This window comes from Carcharodon carcharias, chromosome 12, assembly GCF_017639515.1.
Source record: "Carcharodon carcharias isolate sCarCar2 chromosome 12, sCarCar2.pri, whole genome shotgun sequence".
NCBI lineage: Eukaryota > Metazoa > Chordata > Chondrichthyes > Lamniformes > Lamnidae > Carcharodon > Carcharodon carcharias.
In genome coordinates, this window is record NC_054478.1 from 122,132,391 (window position 1) to 122,151,890 (window position 19,500).

At 41.5% G+C, this 19,500-nt stretch overlaps 1 protein-coding gene across 8 annotated transcripts in view; it reads right to left on the reverse strand.

The window, feature by feature from the left end:
* Nucleotides 1–19,500, reverse strand: part of pcnt (pericentrin) — a 316,492-nt gene that overhangs the window by 247,487 nt on the left and 49,505 nt on the right. For 7 of the 8 annotated variants that reach the window (XM_041200682.1, XM_041200683.1, XM_041200681.1 and 4 more), the window contains 3 exons: nucleotides 14,532–14,696; nucleotides 9,094–11,283; nucleotides 195–287 (listed from right to left, as the gene is read on the reverse strand). In XM_041200682.1, coding sequence (XP_041056616.1) covers nucleotides 195–287; nucleotides 9,094–11,283; nucleotides 14,532–14,696 — 2,448 coding nt within the window. The remainder of the gene's footprint in view (nucleotides 1–194; nucleotides 288–9,093; nucleotides 11,284–14,531; nucleotides 14,697–19,500) is intronic. The other variant, XM_041200684.1, reaches the window with a different exon arrangement.

Genomic DNA, 19,500 nt, shown 5'->3' on the forward strand with positions numbered 1-19,500 from the left:
CTAGATTATAAGAAAGCTCTGCTCAAATATAGATTCTCAGCTTCCATTTTTGACTATAATGTGATTCAGAACCTATATCAAACAAACATATACAAGAGTACAAGATAAGAGAAATTAAATCGGATATTCTTTTCATGCCTGAGACTATGATCTACTAACAGCACTAATCCTGAGCTGACTGCAAGAGTACTTGCCCGTTTAATGAATCCAATTTGTTTTCTCCGTTCATCCTCCTGTTTCTGTTGCATGTCAAATGTCTTCTTCATTTCTGCATTCAATTCATCCAACTGAAAAGAACATAAGGTCACAGTGCAATAATCAGTCATGTGTCTAAAGAAAAACACTTCGGATTAGTCAACCAACATTTTACAATTATTACAATTACAAAATATTTTTGTTTACGAAATCTTTAAAAGATAAATTTCTGTATTACAATTTAGAATTCAATATCATCTGTAATAAACTACATGAGGAAGTAAGTTATATTTGACACATCCATTAAAGGAGTCAGTAAAAGACAGGAAATAGGAAATGCATAAAAGGCCTGTTTTCATGAGAAAACCATCCAGTCAAGAGACGTGGCTCTGGGCCCTTAGTCTCTGGAACAAAACAAAGGCACTTTCCTTGAAGCAGATCAATTTTCAGGAAAACGTAAAAAGTAGGTTTTCATGATCCTAGCCTTTCAAATTCAATTGGCCAAAGACCATCTCAGAAAGTTCGTTTCAGATCAGAATGTAGATATGGGTGTGGTGGCAGAGTAGTTACATTTCTAGACTAATAATCTAATAATAATAATTAGCCCAGGCTAATGACCCAGATACATGAGATCAGATTCCACCATGGTAGCTGGGAACTTAAATCCTAACTCTTAAGCATGTAAGAAATGAGAGTTGGAGGTGATCATTTGGTTCTTCGAGACTCCTGTGCCATTCAACAAGATCATGGCTGGTCTTCTACCGCAGCTCCACCTTTCCACTATGTTCCTTTCTGCTTTTGTACCCAAAAAACAATTAACCTCTGTCTTGAACATACTCCATGACTGAGCATTCACAACTCTCAGGGGTAGAGAATTCAAAAGATTTACGACCCTTGAGTGAAGAACATTCTCATCTTAGTTCTAAATCATCAACGCCTTATTTTGAGACTTATGATCCAGTGTTCTAGATTCCCTAGTTAGGGAAAACATTTTCTCAGTAGCCATCTTGTCAAGCTCCTTCAGAATTATATGTTCCAATTACATCACCTGCTTCTTCTAAATTCCAGGTAATATAGACTTAGTCTTCTCAATCTCTCTTCATAGGACAATCTCATCATCTCAGGAGTTCAGTGAACCTTTGCTGTACTCCCTCTAGGGAAAGTATGCCCTTCCTTAAGTAAGGAAACCAAAACTGCTTGCAGTAATCCAGCCGTAGCCTCACCAATGCCCTATATAATTGTAGTAGGAATTCTTTACTCTACTCCAATCCATTTGTATTAAAATCTAACATACAATATGTCTTCCTAATTGCTTGCTGTCCCTGCATGTTCACGCTGATCTCTGTAGTAACGCCAATGGCCCTACAAATACATACATTCCCCAGTCTCTCACCAAAGATAAATTTTTATATATTGTTCCTACCAAAGTGGATGAGTTCATACTTTGCCGCAGTGTATTCCATCTGCCACCTTTTTGCCCCACCAATTTCTTATCCTTTTGCAGCCTCTGTGCCCTCCTCACCACCTACTTTCTCACCTAATTTTTGTACTGTCAGTAAACTTGAAAACATTACACGTGGTCCCCTTATTTAAGTTATGGATATGGATTGTGAAAAGCTGAGTCCCAAGTACTTTTTTTATTCATTCACAGGATTGGGCTTCGCTGGCTGGCCCAGCATTTATTGCCCAACCCTAGTTGCCCTCTTGAACCGTTGCAGTCCATGTGGTGTAGATACACCCATAATGCTGTTCGGAAGGGAGTTCCAGGATTTTGACCCAGCAACAGTGAAAGAACTGCCATATAATTCCAAGTCAGGATGATGAATGACTTGGAGGGAAACCTCCAAGCGGTGGTGTTCCCATCTGCTGCCATTGTCCTTTTAGATAGTTGTGGGTTTGGAAGGTGCTGTCGAAGGAGCTTTGGTGAATTCCTGCAGTGCATCTTGTAGATGGTACACACTACTGTGCACCGGTGATAGAGGGAGAGACCGTTTGTGGAAGCGGTGCCAATCAAGCGAGCTGCTTTGTCCTGGACAGTGTCAAGCTTCTTGAGTGTTGTGGGAGTTACACTCATCCAGCCAAGTGGGGAGTATTCCATCACACTCCTGACTTGGGCCTTGTAGATGGTGAACAGGCTTTACGGATTCAGGAGGTGAGTTACTCATCACAGAACTCCTAGCCTCTGACCTGCTCTTATGGCCACAGTATTTATATGGCTAGTCCAGTTCAGTTTCTGGTCAATGGTAACCCCCCCAGGATGTTGATAGTAGAGAATTCAGTGATGGTACTGCCATTGAACATTGACAATGGTTGGATTCTCTCTTGTTGGAGATGGTCATTGCCTGGCACTTGTATGGTGCGAATATTACTTGCCACTTGTCAGCCCAAGCCTGGATTTTGTCCAGGACTTGCTGCATTTGGACATGGACTGCTTCAGTATCTGAGGAGTCATGAATTGTGAACGTGGTGCAATCATCAGCAAACATCCCCACTTCTGACCTTATGATGGAAGGAAGGTCGAGGTCCTTGGTTGGGCCAAGGACACTATCCTGAGGAACTCCTGCAGTATGTCTTGGTAATGAAATGACTGACCTCCAACAACCACAGCCATCTTCCTTTGTGCTATGTATGACTCCAACCAGCAGAGAATTTTCCCCCTAATTCCCATTGACTCCAATTTTGCTAGGGCTCCTTGATGGCACACTCAGTCAAATGCAGCCTTGATGTCAAGGGCAGTCACTCTCACCTCACCTCAGGAGTTCAGCTCTTTTGTCCATGTTTGAAGCAAGGCTGGAATGAGTGGCCCTGGCAGGACCCAAACTGGGCGTCAGTGTGCAGGTTAATGCTAAGCAAGTGCCATTTGATAGCACCGTTGATGACCCCTTCCATCACTTTACTGATGATCGAGAGTAGACTGATAGGGTGGTAATTAGCAGCGTTGGATTTGACTTGCTTTTTGTGTACAGGACATACCTGGGCAATTTTCCACATTGCTGGGTAGATGCCAGTGTTGTAGCTGTACTGGAACAACTTGGCTAGGGATGCAGCAAGTTCTGGAGCACAAGTCTTCAGTACTATTGCCGGAAGATTGCCAGAGCCTATAGCCTTTGCAGTATCCAGTGCCCTCAGCCGTTTCTCGATATCACGTCGAGTGAATTGAATTGGCTGAAGACTGGCACCTGTGATGCTGGGGCCTTCGGAGGAGGCAGAGATGGATCATCCACTCGGCATTTCTGGATAAAGATTGTAGCAAATGCTTGAGCTTTATCTTTGGCACTAATGTGCTGGGGCTCCTCCATCATTGAGGATGGGGATATTTGTGGAGTCTCCTCCTCCAATGAGTTGTTTAATTGTCCACCACCATTCACAACTGGATGTGGCAGGACTGCAGAGCTTAGATCTGATCTGTTGGTTGTAGGACCGTTTAGATCTATCTATCAGTTGCTGCTCGTGCTGTCTGGCATGCAAATAGTCCTGTGTCATAGCTTTATCAGGTTCACACCTCATTTTTAGCTATGCCTGGTGCTGCTCCTGCACTCTTCATTGAACCAGGGTTGATCCCCTGGCTTGATGGCAATGGTAGAGTGGGGGATATGCTGAGCCATGAGGTTACAGATTTTGTTTGAGTGCAATTCTGCTGCTGCTGAAGGCCCACAGCGCTTCATGGATGCCCAGTCTTGAGTTGCTCAATGGTGATGGTGTCACTGATGATTACAGCATGCCAACCTGAAAATGTCCCTTTTTTCCTATTCTCTTCTCTGTCCATTAACCAATACTTTATCCATGCTACTAGATTATCCCCACTCTCAGTCCTAATTTTGTCTAATAACTTCTTGTGTGGCACTTTTTTTAAATGCTCTTTGAAAATCCAAATACACTACATCCACAAACCCCACCATATCCATCTTACAAGTTACATCTTGATTTGCCAACTAAATTCCGTAGACAGGGGTAGTGTCAGAGGACTGGAGAATTGCAAGTGTTACACCCTTGTTCAAAAAAGGATGCAAGGATAAAGCTGGAAACTACAGACCAGTCAGTTTGACCTCAGTGGAAGCTTCTGGAGACCGTAGTTCTGGACAAAATCAATAGTCACTTTGACAAGTGCAGGGTAACTAAGGAAAGCCAGCATAGATTCATCAAGGGAAAATCATGTTTAACTAACTTGTTGGAGTTTTTGAGGCGTTAACAGAGAAGGTTGACAAGGGAAACGCTGTTGATGTGGTGTAGATGGATTTTCAAAAAGCATTTGATACAGTACCACACAACAGACTTGAGCAAAATTCTAACTCATGAAATAAAAGGGAAAGTAGGCATTTTGTCAGGACCCTTGTTCTGAATGAACGACCTAGACTGTGGTGTTCAGGACATGATTTCAAAATTTGCAGACGATATAAAGATTGGAAACGTCAATTGTGATGAAGATGGTCTTGAACTTCAAAAAGACATTGACATGTTGGTGGACTGGGCAGGCAAGTGGCAGATGATGTCCAATGCAGAGGAGTTTGAGGTGATTCATTTTGGCAGGAAGAACATGGAGAGATAATATAAAGGGAAAGCTCTAAAGGAGGTGCAGGAACAGATGGAGCTTGGTGTATAAGAACATAATTCATTGAAGATGACAGGACATGTTGAGAGAGCAGTTAAAATAGTATATAGTATCTCAGGCTTTATTAACAGGGGCATTGAGTACAAGAGTAAAGAGGTCGCATTGAACTTGTATAAGACACTGGTTAGGCTTCATCTGGACAACCGCATCCTGTTCTGGGTGCCAAACTTGAGGAAGGATGTGAAGGCATTGCAGAGTGTGCAGGGGAGATTCACAAGAATGATTCCAAGGATAAAGAACTATAGCAGTGAGGATAGATTGGAAAGGTTGAGACTGTTTTCCTTGGAGAGAAGGCGGCTGAGAGGAAATTTGATAGAGGTATTCAAGATTCTGAGGGGATGGACAGGGTGGATAATGAGAAACTGTCCCACTCAAGAAAGCATCAAGGACTTGAGGGCACAGATATAAAATAATTAGCAAAAGCAGTAAAAGTGATGCACGGAACTTTTTTTCCACCCAAAGGGAGTCTGGAATGAAGTTCCCGAGAGGGTGATGGAGGCAGTTTCAGTCGAGGTATTCAATAGGGAACTGAATTGCTATCTGAAAAGAAAGAGCGTGCAAGGAATAAGGCAGGGGAGTGGGATGAGGCAGAATGCTCTTGCAGAGAGCCAGTGCAGACTCAATGTGCCGAATGGCCTCTTTCTGCACAGTAAAGATTCTGAAATGTTAATTAAATAAATCTGGATAAAATGCTAGTATCGTTAATAGTGACCATGAAACTACCGTAATGCACCCACCTGGTGCTCTGATATCCTTTGGAGGGGAAATCTGCCATTCTTATCTACATGTTAGAGGCCAGGAATCCTGATGCAAGTAAATCACCTCCTGACTCCCCAAAGCCTGTCCACCATCTTCAAAGCACAAGTCAGGTGTGTATTTAATACTATCCACTTGCCTGGACAAGTGCAGCTCCCACAACACTCAAGAAGCTCAACACCATCCAGGACAAAGCAGCCCATTTGACTGGCACTCCATCCACAAAGATTCAATCCCTCGACCACCAGCACGCAGTAGCAGCAGTGTGTACCATCTACAAGATGCACTAGAGGAACTTATCAAACCTCCTTAGGCAGTACCTTCCAAACCCACAACCACTGCTATCTAGAAGGTCAAGGGCAGCAGGCAAATGGGAACACCACCACCTGGAGTTCCCCTCCAAGCCACATATATCACTGTTCCTTCACTGTCACTGGGTCAAAATCCTGGAACTCCCTCCCCAGCAGCACTGTGGGTGTATCTACACACGGACTGCAGCAGTTCAAGAAGGCAGCTCACCACCAACTTCTCAAGGGCAATTAAGGATGAGCAATAAGTGCTGGCCTGGCCAGCAATGCTCACATTCCATGAAAGAATAATAAAAAAAGATGTGCCTGCATGTGACTCCAGCAATGTGGTTGACTCTTACCTGCCTCTGAAATAGCATAACAAGCCATTTGTACGATACCGATATGCAAGAGTCCAATAACGAAATCAGACTCATTACCTCGCACCCTCCTAGGCACTGGGCACAAAAAAGTCACACCAGACTGCAAGAACTCAGCAAGGCTCCTTAGACAGCACCTTTCAAACCCACAACCACTACCATCTAGAAGGACAAGGTCAATACATGAGAACACCACCATCTGGAAGTGCCCCTCTAAGCCACTCAACATCCTGTTATGAGACAGCAGTTGGTAAAGCTGAGTTATTTAAAAAATCCCAGAGGGCAACTTTAAACAAATGTCATAACATTTATTTTTATTTTTTGTATGTTTGAGATGCAGCTCTAAATTCAGGAAACAGACCACCAGTTCTTGAGAGGTTCCATGAAAATACATGAAACATTTATTAATTTACACAAGTTAACTATATACACATGGCTACAAATTAACACTCTCATAACTTTTAACAAATTCCCAAACTAAGATCCACTAAGGCAACAGCAACCCATAGACTTTCAGCAGGTACCAGGCAAACCATTTTCACCTTACAATTTCAAAATGAGGTTCCTTTCACTTTAGTTCCTGTGGAGACACAGTGGTAGACTAACAGCTGCTTTGATCTTACATTGCCTCTGCCCTGCACACACAATACTGTTGTCTGTTATACCCAATACAGCTCATTGAATGTAAATTCTCATTGTACCACCAGCTCCTTTGGACTCCACGTCTTCTAATAATAAAACCACTTTCATAGTACCAATTTTATTGGTAATATAAACATTGCTTGGTCTTTGCTAGCTAGGTGCCAGATTTCACTCCCCTTCTGGAACGCTGTATTCAAAAAAATACAAATGCACTCTACCTCTCTAACATCTCAAAATTAGTACACATCAAAGCACCCAGAGTAGCTGGCTTTAATCCAATTAAGACACACCCACAGACTAAACCTCTATTTTAAAAGAAAAATATTTTCCAATAATATTATACACATTAAGAGCTTCATGACAATCTGGACTTGGAAACAAGTGAATTGGAAACAGTGAATTCATTCACTGTCACTGGGTCAAAATCTGGGAATTCCCTCCCTAAAAGCACATGGATTGCTGCGGTTCAAGGAGGCAGCTCACCACCACCTTCTCAAAGGCAATTAGGGATGGGCAATAAATGCTGACCTAGCCAGCGACTTCCACGTCTCATGAATGAATTTTAAAAAAGGCCCAGATAATTCTACAAAGTCCTACTTACTCACATCTGGGGACTTGTGCCCAAATTGGGACAGCTGTCCCACAGATGAATCAAGCAATAACCTGACTGTCATACTCTAAGAATCATAGCTTCTAACCAAAATCCCACACCCCTCCATCACCATTTCTAAGTATGGACTAGCCTACCATAGTTGGCAGGATAGTAGTATAGTTAGGAAGGGGTGTCTCTGGGAGCTCTTAAAATTGACTAAGGGCACAATGAAATCTCAGAGCGTCAGGTCAAACATGAGTAAGGAGCCTCCTTCTGATTACCATCTATCATCCTCCTTCAACTGATGAATCAGAACTCCTCTATATTGATGCTTGGAAGAAGCACTGATGCAGGATACATTCTTGGCAGGAATAATGTCCATTGTCAAGGATGGCTTGAGAGCTCTGCTGATCAATCTGGCTGTATCCTGAAGGACACATTCACCAGACTGGGGCTGTGGTAGGTGAAGAGAACCAAAATGACCAAAAAACCTGATGAACGATTACTAGGCCATTTCAGAGGGCAGTTAAAGATCAACCACATCGATGTGGGTCTGGAGTCACAAAGGTCAGACAGGGTTAGGTTGGCAAATTTACTTTTCAGAAAAGGGCATGAATGAAATAGATGGATTTTTACAACAATCTGGTAATTTCATGATCATCTTTACAGTTACTAGCTATTTTATTCCAGATTAATTTAGTTAAATTAATTTCCCAGCTGCCATGATGAGATTTTAACTTATGTCTCCAGATCATTAGTTCAGCCTGCGGATAACCAGGTCAGCAACATTACCTCTATGCTGCCAGACCTATGTGTTTGATGATACCAGTGCTGATTTGTACAACAGAGCACACTGGACCAAAATAAGATCCTGAATAGGTGAAACATCAGTAGAAATAGTGGTTTTTCAGCACGCTTCCTGAGGTTGGAACCAGTAGCTAAAGAAATCCAGCAGCATGAACTTGACGCTAGTTAGTATTGGCATGGCACCCAGACAAAGACACATCTTAAATTGCATCTAGCAGTGTGCTGGTGAAATGGAGAAAAATGCTGGGATGCTAATTTAAAACGTGGTCCTAGTCCAGAAGCTGATCCTTGGATCAGAGCTTCTGAGAAGCAGAGAGCTTTTGGGATTTAGCTGCATAAACCAGAAATTGAATTCCCAGAATTGGTGGTGGGAGATAGAAATGGTCAAAATTGACCTCAGACTCCAAATTCAGGCAAAAGTCTACAATGCTTGAGAGAAACAAATAACGGTGATTGATGCAGCACACCCTGGCTCACACGTTACAAACTTAACAAAATTCAAACAACATCAGAGTCACACTGAAGAAACTTGGAGCAGCTAAAGATAAAAATTATTAGGATTACTTTAGTCCTAACATCCAACAACATTTTCCTGTAGCATGGGAGCACACAATTAAATGCATTGTATATATTGCATAATGAGCTAGCAAGCTCGAGGAGAAGAGCTATAAGTCCAGGTGCAATTTACACTATACCCTCCTACTGTCTATGTTAGAAGTACCATTCTTGCTCATTAGATATAAAGATTAAACTAATGGGAAAGAATCAAAATTCATTTTAGGTCATCAACTATTTGTTATATGTTACAGCAAAAACCACAAATACCTCCTTCTGATGTTGCATTTTTAAATTCATCATATCAGACTGGTACAACTCTTCCACTTTGCTCAGTTCTTCCTCATAACGGCTGGTCACTTCTACTCGAGCTTGTTGCACAGCATGGCTAAGCCTCTCTTCCTGTTGCTGCAGGAGAGCTTGAACCTTTTCATTGTGACTTTGTTCTAGTTGCTGTTGAGCCTTTGTTTGGTTGTTGATCTCCAGCTTCAGAGCAGAATGTTTCTGAAGGTATTGAGCCTTTTGTTCTTCCATTACTGCCTCTAGCTTCTGTAATTCAGTAACCTTTTCGTTCAACTCACTGCCTAGGGCTAGAATCTCAGATTGCATTGTACAATCCAGATCTTGGAGTCGATGTATCAAATCTGTATTGTCTTTCCTCAAGCAATTATTTTCAGCTTTGATTCGACTAAGTACTTCTTCAATCTCAGAAAGATCCTGTGCAATTGACAATACTTTATTTTCAAGCTTGATTTTCTCTTCACTTAGTCGATTCACACACTCATCATTTTCTCTCAACGCTGATTTAAGTTCTTCAAGCTCTTTGTGCAGGGACAATTCCTGCATGGTTTTCTGCCCTAGGACTTCCGACATTGTTTGGCTTTTAGCTTTTTGGGCCTCAAGCTGATCCTGCAGCTGATCCCGTTGGCTCTGTAATGCAGCGAGCTGGCGGCCAAACAAGGCTTGAACTTCACTGGTGACTGAATCTGCAGCAAGCTTTTGTTCTTGAACCTCTTTGACTAGCTGTTCCTGTTCGCGTAGCTGTGCCAGCAACAACTGCTTCTCCTCTTTCAGATCTTGTACCATCCCCTTTAACATATCTGTGTCAACTTCTTTGTCTTTTCTCACTTTTTCCTTTGCAATAGCCAGAGTGGAAGCCATGCTTATCTGTCCAGGTTGAGTCACCAGAGCATTTCCTTTGCTCTCAAGAAGCGGCTCCTTTATTTGCTCTTCACAACGTTCAGCACTTTCTTTTTCCAACTCTAAACGTAGGCATGATAGCTCCTCTGTGACAGCTTTCCATTTCTGGACAGCTTCCTGTGTTTGGCTGGATGAATTCTTCACTTCCACATGCAACTTTTCCAACTCTAACTCTTTTTGTTGCAGCTGTTTTAGTAGCTCTGCACACTGCTTGGTCAAAATCACTCTTTCTTTGTCCACTGCTTCCAAGTCCTCATTGATATCATTTCGGTGTACTTCACTGCGCAAGTTTTTTTTCAGACATTCCAATTCCCTTCGAAGTGCTTCAGTTTGTAGATTGTGTTGCATTTCAAGGTCTTCCCTAAGTTTGGACAATTCTGCTTCATGACCGAACAGCATTTTGGTTTTAAGTTGTTCAAGCTCTACTTCCTGAGATTCAGCCAGTCGGCTCAGCACTTCATCCTTCTCCCTCTCCATCATCTCCAATTTGATACTGTAGTTTGTGACTTCGTGCTCATGCCGGAGTCTCATTTCCTTACTGACTTCCTTCTCTTGGGCCAAAAAAGCATTGAGCTCCTGAATTTCATCATTTAAATGTTCTTTTTCAGATTTGCACAGCTTAGTCTGTTCTTCCAGATCCTGAACCAAATGTCTATATTTCTCCTGTTCCTGTTGAGACACCTTCAGCTTTTCTACTTTTTTGTGAAGTTTCTCTTGCTCAAGATTGGACTCTTGCAGCTTCTTTTTGAGTTCAGTTATCGCTGCATTTAAAATTTGCACTTGTTCATAAGGACCAGAATCGTTTTGAACCTGACCTGGTAAAAAATCAACCTCAACATTTAAATCAATTTCTTGCTTTGTTTGTTCAGCCAGCATTACTTGGGCAGGTTCCTGATTGTGCATCGTCCCTATATCAACCCTCAGCTGCTCTACATACAATGGAGTATCCTTCCAACCAAATTGTTCCTGTATGTTTTCAGCACCATCATTTTGTTCTCCAGTCTCCTCCAAGGACTGCTGCTCCCTTTGTTCAATGGTACTTTCAACGTTACCATTTAATTCAGCAATTTCTTGGTTCCTAAACGAGAGTGCTTGCTGCAGCTGCGATATGGTCATGTTTTTATGGTGCAATTTTTCTTCTAATTCTTTAATGGCTTCATCTTTTTCTTCTATCCACTGATTTAATTGTAGCATGGTATTTTCTGTAATTTTCTGTTGTTCAACTATCTGAGTAAGACAGCTGTCTTTGTCTTTTGCATTCTTAAAAGAAAAAGAAAAATTCTCGTAGAACGTGGAAAAAAATGAAAACATATGCCCATTTTGTGTTTACTGCCCTGCTAAATCAAACTCTGCTGTTCAAGAAAGGAAGGAGCGAGAAAGTGGGGAACGACAGGCTGTTTGGCTTGACATCGCGGAAAATGCTGGAATCTCTTATTAGGAAGTCTTAACAATGCATTTAGAAAATCATAGCATCAGGCAGACTCAGCATGGTTTTACAAAATGAAAATCACATTTGACAAATTTATTAGAGTTTTTTTGAGGATGTAGTGTAGTGTAGTTAAACGGGAACAAATAGATGTAGTACAGCTGTATTTCCAAAAGGCATTTGATAAGGCGCCACAGAAAATATTAATGTACAAGATAAAGGCTCAGAGTCGTGTGTAATATGTTAGCATGGATAGAGCATTGTTTAACAGACATGAAGGAGAGAGTAGGGATAAAATGGGGCATTTTCTTGTGACTAGTGGAGTGCCACAGGAAGCAGTGCTAGGGCTTGCAAATTATACTAATGACAGAAGGTTGAAGGAGAGAGTAGGAATAAATGGGGCATTTTCTTGTGATTGTGGAGTGCCACAAGAAGCAGTGCTAGGGCTTAAAAATTATACTAATGACAGAGGGTAACCTATCTAAGTTTGCTGATGATACAAAGCTGGGTGGAATGTAAGCTATTAGGTGGACAGGAAGAGGCTACAAAGAGATATAGCCAGGTTGACTGAGTGGGCAACAAGGTGGCAGATGAAGTAGAACTACCTTTGATAATAAAGGAAAATCCGAATATTTTTTAAAGATATGAAATGTCCAACTGTTGACGTAAAGAGGTGTGTTCATACAGGAACATAAAGAAAGTATGCTAGTACAGCAAACAATTAGGAACGCAAATGACATGCATACCTTTATTGCAAGGGAAGTGGAAAACAAGGAGAAGGAAGTCTTGTTATAATTGTACAGAGCTTTGGTGAGGTCACACCTAGAATACTGTTCAGTTTTGGTCTCCATAATTTAAGGAAGGATATATTTGCATTGGAGGCAGCACAGCAATAGTTCACAAAATTGGGATGAAGGTTCTCCAATGATGAGAAGCTGAGTGAATGGGGCCTATACACTCTGGAATTTAAAAGAATGAGAGATGATCTCATTGAAACATACGTTATTCTGAAGGGGCTTCATAGGGTAGATACTGAGAGGTTGTATCCCTTGGCTGGGGATAACTGGGACACAGGGGCCAAAGTCTTCACAAGGGACTGATAATTTAGGACTGAAATAGAAGAAATTTCTTCACTCAGAGGATCCTGAATCTTTGGAATGATTGCAGATGCTCCACTGCTGAATATATTTAAGACAAAGATAGATAGATTTTGGATTTTCCCTGGAATCAGGAGATATGGGGAACGAACACAGTAGATTTGAGGCCGATGATTGGTCATGATCGTATTGAGTGGCTGAGCAGTCTTGAGATCATAAGATTATAAGAAATAGGAGCAGAGTAAAGCTATTCAACCCACCAAGCCTTCTCTGCCATTCAACAAGATCATGACAGATCTGATTGTGGCCTTAACACCACTTTCCTGCCTGCCCTCCATAACCCTGGACTTCCTTGTAGGTCAAGGTGGACGTGAAAAGGATGTTTCTTCTTGTGGGCGAGTCCAGGGCTAGGGGGCACTGTTTTAAAATTAGGGGTTGCCCTCACAAGACAGAAATGAGGAGAATTTTTCCGTTCAGAGGGTGGTGCAACTTTGGAACTCTGCCTCAGGAGACAGGGTCACTGAATATTTTTAAGGAAGAGACAAGAGGTTATCGGGGGTAGATGAGAATGTGGAATTCAAAATGCAAACAGATCAGCCATGATCTTTTTATTCATTTACAGGATATCAGCATCACAGGCTAGGCCAGCACTTATTGCCCATCCCTAATTGCCCGTTAGAAGGTGGTGGTGAGCTGTCCTCTTGAACCACTGCAGTTCATGTGCTGTTGGAACACCCACACTGCTGTTACAGAGGGAGTTTCCAGGATTTTGACCCAGCAACAGTGAAGGAATGGCGAAATATTTCCAAGTGAGAATGGTGTGGGGCTTGGAGGGGAACTTCCAGCTCGTGTTCGCATGTGTCTACTGTCCTTGTCCTTCTACATTGTAGCAATTGTTGGTTTGGAAGGAGCCTTGGTGAGTTTCCGCAGTGCATCTCGTAGATGGTACACACTGCTGCCACTGTTCATTGGTGGTGAAGGGAGTGAATGTTTGTGGACGGGGTGCAATCAAGTGTGCCGCTTTGTCCTGGATGGTGTCGAGCTTCTTGAGTGTTGTTGGAGCCTCACTCGTCCAGGCAAGTGGAGAGTTTTCAATTACACTCCTGACTTGTGCCTTTGTAGAAGGTGGACAGGCTTTGGGGAGTCAGGAGGTGAGTTACTCACCACAGGATTCCGAGCCTCTGACCTGCTCTTGCAGCCACAGTATTTATATGGCTAGCCCAGTTCAGTTTCTGGTCAATGGTAACCACCCAGGATGTTGATAGTGGGGATTGAGCAGTGGCAATGTCATTAAATGTCATGGGGTGATGGTTAGATTCTCTCTTGTTCGAGGTGGACATTGCCTGGCACTTGTGTGGGACGAATGTTACTTGCCACTTGTCAGCCCAAGCCTGAATATTGTCCAGGTTTTGCTGTATTTAGACATGGACTGCTTCAGTATCTGAGGAGTTGCGAATGGCGAACATCCCCAATCCTGTCCTTATGATGGAAGGAAGGTCATTGATGAAGCAGATGGTTGGGCCTAGGACACTACACTGAGGAACTCCTGCAGTGATGTCCTGGAACTGAGGTGATTGACCTCCAACAACCACAGGCATTTTCCTTTGTGCTAGGTATGACTCCAAGCAGCACAGAACTTTCCCCTTGATTCCCATTGACTCCAATTTTGCTAGGGTTCCTTAATGCCACACACAGTCAAATGCTGCCTTGGTGTCAAGGGCAGTCACTCTCACCTCACCTATCCAAATTTGTTTCTAGACCACTCAGTTTCTAGAAGTGGACCTCAATATTTTAGTTGTATTTCTTAAACTCAGGATATCTTAGTATCAGAAAAGCAGGCATAATGGATAAATGCATAATGCATTTCCTGGACAGGACACAGTTTCTAAACTGTGTAAATAAGGCAAAGCTTGGAGACAGAGAAAAATGGAAACACTGGATATTGAGAGAATTAATCACTGCAACAAGCTCAGCCATTTGCTCACTTGCTCGGAATATTCCAGTTGGGCTTCTAGATCATGTGTTCGTTGTTCAAGTGTCTCCATGCGTTCACTCTGGTCTTTCAGGTTCTGCTGGAACAAAGAGATTTGTTGCTGGGCCTGAAGGAGTTCTATAAATCCAGGGCTTTTGTTTTTCAGGATCTCACTTGCCTGCAAAATATTACATTTAAAAATTCATCATGAATACATTTCTTTGGCAGAAATTCTTCTCAGCAAATGTATTAGCTATTTCATTCCCATACTTACATAATAGCCAGGTGGTAACCTGAATTGAGTTTAACAATGCTCTCACATGAGCAGCTACCTCAACTGTATCTCACTGCCTGAGAAGCCTCATCCAATTAATATTTTCTCCTCCTGCAAACATTGAGGGAACCAGTCCAAAAGTCAAATATATTTGATTTCCTGTACGCTAACGCTACTGGATTCTGATACATAATCTAATTGGTAACACCGAAACTACTAGGTACGCTTAGCCCAGGGACAGCAATCTCGGCTTTTAGTTGTATCTTCACAATTGCTCTAAATTTCTGGAACTCCATTTATCAGATATTTAATACAGCAGTTCAAATTCAGTGCATCTGTAACCAGCATCTGTAACACGGAGCATTAAAATTTCAGCATACAAATGCCTGTTCATCCCAGGTCATGTTGTGTTGATCTTGGGCTGATCCTAAACCATAAATAGACCAAATTAGTGTGTAGTCATTCTTCAGGATCTTTTATGTAAGAGTGTGGCTGTAATAACCATAGATATCCTAACCTAACAAAACTCCATCAGTCTCAGCCTTAAAAATCCAAATTAACCCAGACTTTTGGAAGAGTGTTACAGATCCCATTGTTTTTGTTACAGATCCCACTGTTCTGTGAAAACGTACTTCCTGATTTCACTTTTAAATAGCCTATCTTTAAATTTTATGATTGTGCTCCCTTATTCACACACCAGAAAAATTAGTTTAACTGCATCAATCTCATCAATTCCCATTATGGATAAAAATCTCGATTAGATCACTCCTTGCCCTTCAAAGCTCAAGTGGCATAATCTTATGTAACCTGCCCTCAAAATTTTAAGCACTAGTTTTGTTTTGGTGAATCTACATTATACCCCTACAAGACAAATAGTGTCTTTCCTGAAACAAAAACAGCAAATGTTGGAAAAACTCAGCAAGTCTAACAGCATCTGTGGAGGGAAAAACAGAGTTAACGTTTCAAGTTCATATGACTTCTTCAGAGGTAAAGAGAAGTAAAAATGTGATCACATTTATGCTGTTTAAGAGGGGTGGAGCAGGTGAAACTGGATAGACTGCCAGCGATAGGAGGGGGCAAAGGAGAAATTGACAAAGATGTCATGAACAAAGGGGTGTTAATGGTAGTGGTACTGGCTAAAGGATGTGCTGATGGTGGCATTAAGCTAAGAAAGCAGAATATGATAATAGCAGGACAAGGGTAAGCACTCTAAAAAGAACAACATGAACAAGTAACAGGTGGCCCTTGTGGGGGTGGGGTAAAAGATCAAAAATAGGATAAAAGGTGGGGATAAAACAATGAATAAAAATGAAAATAAATAAAACTAAGTGGATAAAAATTAAAAAATAAAAATGAATATTGGAAAAAAAAGGGGTGAGGATGGGAGAGAGTTCATGGTCTGAAGTTGTTGAACTTTTGTTTTTATCTTAGTATCTTTCCTGACTTGTGGTGCTCTAAACTGAATACATTACAAAAACGAAGAAGTGATAGCCGAGTTGTACAGGGCCTTCATCAGATCCCACCTGGAGTATTCTAACTTGCTTGGAGATAAAGTTCAACATTCCATTAGCCTTTGCCAACCACTATTTTGTATACTTTTACTAGCTTTCAGTGATGTGCTTTTCCGCTCCCACTTCGACTCCCACTTTTAAGAACAAGTGATCTGAAGGGCAAGTTGGTTAAGGTAGATTGGGAAACATCAAAACCAGGTACGGCAGTATGGACACAAAAAAAAGAGATTAGTGAAAGTAAAATTGGCCCATCAGAGACAAGAGACAAGTGAAATTATAGTAGACAATAAGGAAATGGCAGACACATTAATCAAATATTGTGTGTCTTCTACTACGAAGACAGAGACAATGGGAAACCAAGGCTCTGGTGAGAATGAGAAACTTAAAAGAAATCAGTGCAAGTAAAGAAATAATATTGCAAAAATTAAACGGACTAAATGGCAACTTAACGGCCTGCATCCTGGTGTTTTAAAAGAGACAGCTGCAGAGATAGTGAATGCATTGGTTTTGATCTTCCAGATTTCCTTGGACTTTGGAAGATTCCCACAGGTTGGCAGGTAGAATACATAACCTCACTATTTTAGAAAGGAGGAAGAGAGAAAATGGGGAACTATATGTCAGTTAGTTTATCAGTAGGAAGCAAAATCTAGAACCTGTTGTTATTAGGGGCATGGTGGCAGGGCATTTAGAAAATCATAACATGACTAATCAGAGTCACCATAGAATTAAGAGAGGGAAATAAGGTTTGGCAAATGTTTGAGTTTCTGAGATTATAAGTAGCAAGGTAGATCGGGGAACCAATGAATGCATTTGGATTATTAAAAAAGGATTTAATAAGGTATCACACAAGAGGCTATTATATAAAATTAGGACTCATGGGCTAATAGCTAATATACATGGATTGAGGATTGGTTAATGTACCAGCTGTTCATGGAGCTCTGCCACCATGCCTTGCCTCATAGCCCCTCAAGCTATCTAACCGCTTCTCTCTCTCAAACAGAGAGAGACTGACCTATGATCCCTCATGGACGAGGACTAATCATCAAATGTACGAACAGTAGGAATAAACAGGACATTTTTGGATTGGTAAACTGTGACTAACAGGGTAACACAAGGATCAGTACTTGCACATCGGCTATTTACAGTCCATATTAATGACTTAGATAAGGGACAGAGTGTAACACATCCAAATTTGTAGGCAGTACAAAGTTAAGTGGGAAAGCAAGCAGTAAGGATGTTGCAAAGAGGCTGCAGAGAACACAGACCTGATTGGGTGAGTGGGCAAGAACATATCAAATGGAATACAATGCAATCAAGTTTGAAGTCATCCACTTTGGTCAGAAAAATTAAAAATTAGGATATTTTTGAACGCTGAGGGATTGGAAATGCATGCATCGAAAGGGACCTGGGTATCCTTGTGCATCAATCACAGAAAGCTAACATGCAGGTATAGCAAGCAATTAGGAAAGCAAATGTTCACTTTTGTTACAGAAGAATTAGAGTATAAGTACTTTTCCTATAATTATACAGATCATTGGCTAGGCCAGACCTGAAGTACTGTGTGCAGTTCTGATCTTACCAAAGAAAGAACATCACTGCATTTCCGCCAAGTCAAGTAAAGTTCATTCGGCTGGTTTCTGGGATGAGAGAATTGTCCTACGGGGAGATTAGGCCTATACTCCTTGGAATTCAGGAAAGAATCAGAGGTGATATAATTCAAACATATAAAATTATGAAGGAATTTGACAGGGTGGATGCTGAGAAAATGTAGGATAGAGGTTTAGGAAGGAAATTCCAGAGCTTGGGGTCCAGACAGCTAAAGGGACAACTGACAATGGAGGGATAGTGGAAACCTAGATGGGGAATCTAGAACAGTGTCAGAGTAAGTGATTTGTCATTTAGGTCTCAGATGAGACAACAGAGCTCTTTACTGAAGGGGTTGTAAATCCTTGTAATTCTGTAACCCAAGGAGTTCTGGATGCTCAGTTGTCGAAGGACCAAATGGCTACATCAACTCCTATTATGTTCCTATGTTCTAAAATATTCCGTTTTGCCTCTGAGGTCCCCCAAGGATCTGTAATTGGTCCCTTCCAATTTCTCATCTAGCTCAGTAACATCCAAAAACATGACATCATGTTTCACATGTACGATAATACCACCTAGATTTATTTGATAACCACCTCTATCTATTTCTCCACTGCATCAGATTTGTCATGCAGCTTATCAGTATTGGATGATCAGAAATTTGCTTGAATTAAATATGAACAAAACCTAATCTTTTGCTCTCCCTGGCCACTGTGAAGCTGAAATAGACTGCTCACAACCTCAGCATCCTATCTGACCCTGAGTTTTGCCTCCAATAATATATTCACTCCATCAGCAAGACAGCCTACTGCCACCCTGAATTGGCTAGCCATCTCTGCTCTGTTTCAGCCCTCATCCATGCATTTGTCTCTTCCAAACTATTCCAATGCTTTCTGGCCAGTCTCCATCTTCCACATTCCATAAATTTCAGTTCACCCAAAGCTTCGCTGCACCAAGTCCTGTTCACACATCATCCCTGTCTTTGTTAGGCTCCATTAGCTCCTGATCCAGCAATGTAACAATGTAAAATGATCATCCTTGTGCCCAAATTCATTAATTGTCCATGTACCCTCCTCCATTTGTACAAATTTGCAAGAACTCAGTGCTTCTTCAATTCGGACCTCTTTAGATCTGTAATCAACGATGTGCATTTATATAGCACTTTTCATACAGTAAAATTTCCCAAGGTGCTTCACAGGAGTGATTATCAGATAAAATTTAACACCGATAAATACTAGGACAGGTGACCAGAAACTTAGTTAAAAAGCTAGGTTTCCACTATCCCTCCATTGTCAGTTGTTCCTTTAGCTGTCTGGACCCCAAGCTCTGGAATTTCCTTCCTAAACCTCTATCCTACTTAAGACATCAGTTAAAACCTACCTCTTTAACCAAATTTCGGTACATGTGTCCTAGAATGATTCTGTCAAATTTTGTCTGATAATCACTCCTGTGGAGCACCTTGGGGCATTTTACTATATGGGATATATTCACATTATTGGTCTCTGATCTGAGTGGATGACACTTCATGTCTCATGTTGAATTCCGTCCACCATAGAATTTCCTGCCTGATCTATGACCCTTTGCAATTTCTTGCTCCAATCTACTGAGTTTCT